The following is a 7,839-nucleotide window of genomic DNA, read 5'->3' on the forward strand; positions in this document are numbered from 1 at the left end:
ATGATGCGTACACAATTCCCTCGTCTCTTCCACCATGTGTCCCCATTAATAAATCAGTCTTACTTTGCATGGACACCGAAAGACAAACACACACACACACACACACACACACACACGGTGCACAGTAAACTCACCCCGGTCTCAGGGTGTGCAGTCCAGGCTAATTCGGTCGTGGCCCACTTCGTGTCCATCAGCGTCTCTGTGAACGATAGTAGAAAGAAAACAACCAGATCAGACAAAGAGGAAAAGGGTGAAAGAGGAAATCAATATAACTTTCAACAGTTTTACAACAATGTCATAAAACTAGTAAAATGAATAGACGAAGAGATAAGAGGCTTTGACCAAAGTTATTCTCAGATAACTGGGTGAATAACTGAATGACAGGAAGCGCGGGATTAGAGCGATATTATATGCACTTAGACAAAGAAGTACTGTATGTCCTGGTGTGACAGGAAGACCAAGCAAGACCAAGAGACAGTGGAATAGTGAGTCAGAGATCTAGGTGGGGGATCTCTGTGAGGTATTGTATGACATTTTATTGCAGCTCGTTGTCTCGCTAATTAGTCTCAATTAGATGTTGCTTTTAAACAGGGGAAAGGAAACAACATCGAAGTCTTGCTGAGAAATGGTTCCGCTTCCCACAGGGCCCAGCGACAGATAGACACACACACACACACACAGTGACACGCACACACGCACACACACACACACACTCACACACACACAGCTACAGGTTGTAAAACTCCACAAGATATATAACCCAAAACACTTGAATGACGAGAGGGGGGTAATAAAGTTAGGTGTCACAAAAGAGCAGCTCTTGAGCATAACAGAGGTCAATACACTTCACTTGGCAATACACTTCACTTTACTTTCTGTCGATAGTTGAACACATACAACTTAGTTTTATGCCTGTTGTACAGCAAAGCACACACACATCACGTACAAAATACACACAAATGCACAAAATGGTGGACAGGGATCTCTCCTGCAAATCCCTTTTCTCCTCTGCACTTTCCACTCTCTTGTTTCTACTGGCAAAGACGCCGGCTTTGTGAGAGCTGGGAAGGAACACTATAAATGTTGAGTCTTTTACTACCTGGCGCTCAAGGCACAGCATACAGCCACCATTATTATCTCAACCGCTGTGCTGTTCTACAAGATAGTAAAAGATGATGAAATGGCACTGCCAGAAAATGAGATTAAACCGTGCCTGGTCATGGAAGGGAAGGGTGAGTTGTTCCATTTTTCTTGCCTCAGTTGTAAGGCATGAACCTGAAGAAGTCAGGTTACTACAACTCTATCACCATCTCTGAGGGTTTCTTTGCCTCTTTCTCCCACTTCTTAGAATTTTTTTTCTCCTGGCAAGTTGACAGGAAATGGTACTTGGGAGCAAAGTAGAAGAGTCAACCCCGGGATTTCACAGTTTCTTCTCCAAATACCTACTGCAACCACTGCTGCATTGAGAAGCACCAGCAGGGACAAGTGCAAATACCCTCAAAGAGAGAGAGAGAGAGACCCTTTGTGAATTATGTCTAGCACTGTAGAGACGGCATGTTCCTACAGCTAGGAATTCCCACTGAATTCCACCCCCCCATGCTTTGAGTGACAGTGTCTTTGACATGTGTATGTATGCCTGTTACACCGGTGAGAAAACATGACTTCCAGAAGAGTTCCTGCCAAAGGGCAATATTTTCCTGTGCAAAAAAACATATACAATCAGATTTCAAATGTAGCTTTGGATTGTTGCCCTCAGGTGAAATGGTCCGGATGCTTCACTGTGAGACAGGTCAGGCAGCGATAACTGTCTCTCTGGGAGTGGCTCTGCTATATTTCATGTACTCGCAGCAGTGTTGGGTCAAATCTAGCTCGCATCCATTGTCTCAAAAAATCCTGTCCCTTTCTCGTCCGTCAGTCTCGGTTTTTCTCTTTGTGCTGATAGTGAAAATGCTTTTAAACAAATCATGACATTTTTCTGCTTTTGTTGAGCGCTCTCTTTGTAACCAGATGCAACAAACCACATTTGTCTCTTGAGCAAATAAGGGCTTAGTAGTGTTTTTATCTCAGAAACTGTGTCAGTGCATATTAGCAGCAGGACTTCCCCTGACTCACACTATGACAGTGTGTGATTTGGGGCATGTTACCGACAGCTACGCAGGTAGGTAAGCTGCTGTGGTGGAAATTATACACCTCTGCCGCCTTGTGTTTATTATTATGACTAGTCCTTGTGTGTGCTGTGTAGGCTTATCATTAGAGCTGACCTTGCTGGAAATGACAGCACAGTGAAAGAAAATGACCGACGGGGCGATTCAAAGAGGGGAGAAAATGAAAAGACAGAGATGAGAGAAAAAGAACAAGAGCTGGAGAGCAAAAAGGGAGATATGCAAAATGCACACACAGATGTGCAGTCTGAATCAATAGTTTAGTGGATCATTCGGGAGTGCATGTGCAGCAGTAACCCTTCCCGATCCATCTGCATTGTTTAAACTTACCAGGTCTGTGCTTGTCTGTATGAATATGTCAGAATGTAATTGTGTGTGTGTGTGTGTGTGTGTGTGTGTGTGTGTGTGTGTGTGTGTGTGTGTGTGTGTGTGTGTGTGTGTGTGTGTGTGTGTGTATTCGGTGCAAAGCTCTATATTGTGCCCAAAGTGGAGCACCAATCCAGAGTCAATGGGCCAGAGCAAAAGCACTGGATGACCCCAACCTAACCCGGCCGCTCCTTCTCATGTCAGTGTGTGCGTGCATATGGGTGGCTGTTAGGCTCATTTGTCTTTGCCCTCCACAATTGTGTGTGAATTGCAAATTGGGCAATAGAAGCACATATATGCATGACTGTGCAGCAAATTCAGACACCTGCACATTCACAGAAAACACGCACACAAACAATAAAGAGAACAAAACAAACCAGAAAAAAGTGCCATATGCCCACGCACAAAAGAACAACCGTCTGTGTGCCAAACCAACAAACCTCTGCTATATGGAGGATAAAGGATGAGAGGGAGGCAGAGTAAGACAGATTAAAGAGAGAAAGGTATTTTTTTAAAGCAAACAACCCTTGAAAGCTTCTAAGGCCATCTGGCGGCTTGCCTAATGGGCCCGGTCGAGAGAGAGAGAGAGACAAAAAAAAAGAAATACAGAAAGAAAACCAGACGGACGAGTTGAGGGAGAAACACCAATTGTGTGACTATAAGATCCTCCCCTGTACAGAACGACGGTGCTCTCGTTTGCCTTTTCTCTATATGTTTTACTTCACCGTTTCAAATCCTGGAAGTGTAGAATGAGAGAAGGAAATATTTTAGGTAAGAGGGGAAAAAAAGAACAAAGAGAGTAAATCAGGCAAATGAACATGCAAATTTACTGCCGTAAAACACACACACACAGAGTGAGAGTGAAGCATGCAGATGTGGGAGGTAGCAGTTGATCAGGACACACAGATACACAAGGCTGGTTAATCTATCTTCCCTGCACGCACTCTTATTTTTTTTCTCATTTACTTTTAATCTCTTTGTCATCATCCCTGTGAAACGATGGATCTAATTCCCCATCGTCTTACTTTCTCTAACTATTTTCCCCTTTTCCCTCCACTTGGAAATTATAGGTTTGACCTCTTTTCATTTGTCTTTTTCTCTTCCCTCCCCCTTTTCTTGCCAATCTCTAAATCTGTGCTTGTGTTTTCACGCTGTGATGTGATGGATGTGAAGTGCAGTGTACAGGGGATTGTTTTTCCACCTCCTACCACTCACAAAGACTATTCAATTAGAAAGTCACTGTTTGAGTAACCTGAGGATTGCCTTAGTAAAGTGTTATTTATGATCAAGGTCAACGTTCATTTTTTTTCTGCAAACTGTGATTGTGTGAGAAACATTGCAGAAATACAAACAGACTTGGAAAAATCATATGCAAGCGAATACATGTGTACACACACACACACACACACACACACGCAAAGCCAACCCCTAAATTCTAATCCAGTAATGACAGGGCAGGCCTAATAACAGGGGAGGGCACTGAAGCATTCATCCCTATGGCCGCATGCAACACACACACATGCACACACATACACACAAACACACACACACAGCACCCACAGTTACAAGCCTCTTAAAATATTTCTTTGTTCAAACAAGCAGACTTGTTAAAAGAAGAAAAAAAGGCCGAAAGAGGAAGAAGGGCCATTATTGAGAGAGAGGAATGTGTAGTCATTTCACAGGGCTTTAAGTCCCCGGGTCGCAAGGAGAAGACAGGTGAGGGATTTAGCTTGGATCTTGCCCCGTCTATTTTGAGCTTTTTACCATGTTTGTCTTTGTCAGCGTGACCCCGTCAGATGACAACTAAAAGGTACCTGAAGCAAACACTGAGGGAGCTAAAAGATATGTCTCAAAAACCACGGAGATATGACTGTATCAGAGTCGCAGAGCAATGTCTTTAATGTTAAAGAAAAGCTGACATGTTTGACACAAAACAAAATGGCTTCTTCTCACGCAAGCATTAACTGCTGAATCAATGAAACATAACAACAGCCGGACATGTTTTTCTGTCAAAAAAAAATTCAAACCCCCGCTATTGACTCCTTTCCCGAAATCCTTCCCTTTAGGCTTCTCCAGTAGTTAATTATCTGCTCCCCACCTCTCCTCCGAGTTGCTTTTGTTATTTTCTCCTATAGTCAAACAGACCAAGCACATAGCAACCTGGCATGGGGTAGCCACTCCATTAAAATACGATGTTGTCTGGTTGCCAAACACTTGAACCTCTGTTTAGCCACAGAAACAGTGAAATGTGTCAACATTGAGAGCGAGGACCCCACGCTCAACTTATTAGCACTATTAGCCTGATTGCTTTCTCTGCTATCTTTGTTGGCTCCGCTTTTGTCATCCAATGTGCAGCAGAGGCAGAGCAAGTCGAATAGAGACACAGAGAGCAGGAGGAGAGATGCTATTCACATTCAAATTGTCCAAGCAGCCTTTTTGCCTTTGTGCGGGTCCAGAGTGCGATGATTAGGAGAAGTCCCCTCCATTTTATGGCAAGACCTCCCCTTGAGTACCCACCCACACACACACGCACACACACACACACACACGGTAATTGGTTGCAGCGACATGGACAGGCCAAGGAGGTGATTCCTCTGTGGAATTCCTGAACGAACTCGCGCCTATGACAAAACACTCCCCCCTCCCCATCAGCACACACACATACACTCACACATACTTCACCCTGCTACCACTCGCTGTCAGTCATCCCACAATGCCTGTCACACAAGAGGTCTGTGATGTGTGTGCACGCTAAAAGGGTTACGCAGTTGATGCATTGGAAATAAGCTCTCTTTCCACCTTTCTGTCTCGCTCTTTCTCTCTGCTTGTCTCTTATTCTTTCCCCTCTCACTCAGTCTAATGCTTGTATCATCGCTTCACATGGGGAAGTCTAACAAACGCAAGTCTTTGCTCTCTGCATTTGTCGCTGGGCCCCTGCCCTCAATTATTTTTCTCCTCGTCTGGAGATACCTTGGGGCTGAATACTATTTGGGTTGTAACAGTGTGCCATATTCTATTTTTTTGTCAGTCTACTTGGCCCATCATGGCTGCAGAGGCAATTTCTGACAAGCAGCTTTTACCCGAAGACTCCGGGATATATGATAAATAAACAACAACAAACACAACGATGAGTTTTTACGGAGCAAAGCTGTTGAAATGGAAAAAAAGAGCTTTGATCGCAGCAAGGAGGACATGTAAGCTAGTGCAGGTGGTTTACCAAGAGTGCAGAGTATATTCAAGAGTGTGCTCATGAAGTCTAGTCTAGTTCCTGTACTGCCGATGGACTGGGCCTCTTTGTCTTTAACCCCTCCTTTTTTTTTCTTTCTCTCGCTCATTCGCAGTCTTTCTCTCATCTCTCTCTTTCTCTCTCTACCCCTTCTCTCACTAACTCTTCTAATTACAAAGGACAGGGAATCTGACGACCAGGTAGCCCTAAGGGCAGCTGTCTACAAAACCAGGTGTGCCTCCATGTGTATGTGTGTGTGTGTGTGTGTGTGTGTGTGTGTGTGTGTGTGTGTGCGTGTGTGTGTGTGTGTGTGTGTGTTTGTGTTTGTGTGTGCATATGTGACTGTGTGCATGCATGTGTGCATGTTGGATCTTTCAAAGCCGGCGTCTTGCTATAATGAGTTTGAGTGATCGTACGTGTGCCTGTTTGGGTCATTGACGTATGCAAAAAATATAAGTGGTTGAAAATGGAGCTTTTGATTTGTTTACTGCAGAATCTTTTTGGGTTTGAGGATCAGTCGCTTTCCAGTAATGTTGGTCACTTAGAAATTCAAGCTTATTTCACTTTGTAAATAACTTAGTTTAACTTAGTGTAAGTCAATATAGCTAACTACATTTTCTTCCTGACTTCAATGAAAATCCTAAAAGATGAAGTTTCACACACTACAGCTTCCCCCAAATATCTGTATGTGTGAATGTGCAAATGATGTCCCTTCTGTTCCCCAACTTCCTAGTTAACCACCCAACCCCTCACCCTACCCAAGACCCAGCATTCACAGCGGTCTGCATTGTCCCATTGGTTCATTGAATGGCTCTGTGTTCGGTTTGCTATTGAATAAGTCAAAGCCCCTTCATCAACAGTAGTGACAACATAACACACACACACATTCACGGTTGGGGTGAGCCATTAGCACTTGTTTTATTGGCTACTTGCTCTCTGACACAAGCACTTTAGATTACCTTCAAAAATCGTATTCTGGAAAGGTTTAATGGGAATCCTCGATAGTGTGATTGTCTGCATTTTATCAGGAGTGCCATCTTTGCTCCTGTTCATGTTCCTTGATCCGATCAGCAACTTTTTTTTGTCATTGTTTGCGTTTAAACCAAAGTACCGATGTTATAACAGCACAGCAGATTGCCTGAGACATGCAGTCTTACAGCTGACTGACAAAGGGTTTTCAGCTATATACTTGAGCTCGCTTTGAACCTGCAACCTTTAAGTTACCGCTTCATTCCCCATACTGTAAGAGCTGCACTTAACATTTTGCTCTCAGAAATGATTGTGAAAGCTTTTGTTCACTGTCTATAACATTCCACATTTATCTTTATGTCTCTTCCTGCTGCTTTACTCAACATACACACAGCTATCTTTAGGTGTGTGTGCGTGTGCGTGTGCGTGTGCGTGTGCGTGTGTGTGTGTGTGTGTGTGTGTGTCCTTGTGCCGCTTCCACAAAACTGCTGATGCAGACGGTGGTGACTTAATAACAGAGTTCGGGGCATTTGTCTAAATAGAAATTACCACCTTTGTTTTGTTTTTTACAGCCATGCCTCCCTGCATGACGTCATGTTTACTGGGTTTCAATCGCCATTGAAATATTCCTCTGAAGGGGCCATCCCACATCCAGCTGGTTTTACAACACTGAGATGTTTGGCCTTGTTATAGGTAGGCCTTTAGGGCTACTGGTGCTTTACCTCACCTCTTACTGGAAAACAAACATGCAAAATCATCTCAAATGGAAATATCACTTCTACAATTACAGTAAACTAGGACACTGTCACTGCCAAAAAAAACTTTACCCTTTTTGTATTTTTTTAAAAGAAGTATTGCTTCATTGTAGCAATGATTTATAAGGTTTGATGTTAAATTTACCACATATATTTAATTTTGAAAAAGCCTGTTCCTCATTTGCAAATGATTATGTTAAGGGCATCAGGTCTGCCAGTGTTTAACCACCAACAGGAAACGGGCACATAACCAGATTTCTGTAGGGACATGGGATGTTTACATCACCTAACATGGAAACTATTGCTTCAACCTTTACCAAAAGTGAAGCAAGTTTTCATTTACAACCCTTCCTAGAAATCC

At 43.3% G+C, this 7,839-nt stretch overlaps 1 protein-coding gene across 9 annotated transcripts in view; it reads right to left on the reverse strand.

Moving 5' to 3' along the window:
• Positions 1-7,839, reverse strand: part of ephb3b (eph receptor B3b) — a 61,368-nt gene that overhangs the window by 32,468 nt on the left and 21,061 nt on the right. For all 9 annotated transcript variants that reach the window (XM_032525519.1, XM_032525513.1, XM_032525510.1 and 6 more), the window contains exon 2: positions 135-199. In XM_032525519.1, the coding sequence (XP_032381410.1) occupies positions 135-199 (65 nt within the window). The remainder of the gene's footprint in view (positions 1-134; positions 200-7,839) is intronic.

Source organism: Etheostoma spectabile, chromosome 9, assembly GCF_008692095.1.
Source record: "Etheostoma spectabile isolate EspeVRDwgs_2016 chromosome 9, UIUC_Espe_1.0, whole genome shotgun sequence".
In the NCBI taxonomy this organism is placed as follows: domain Eukaryota; kingdom Metazoa; phylum Chordata; class Actinopteri; order Perciformes; family Percidae; genus Etheostoma; species Etheostoma spectabile.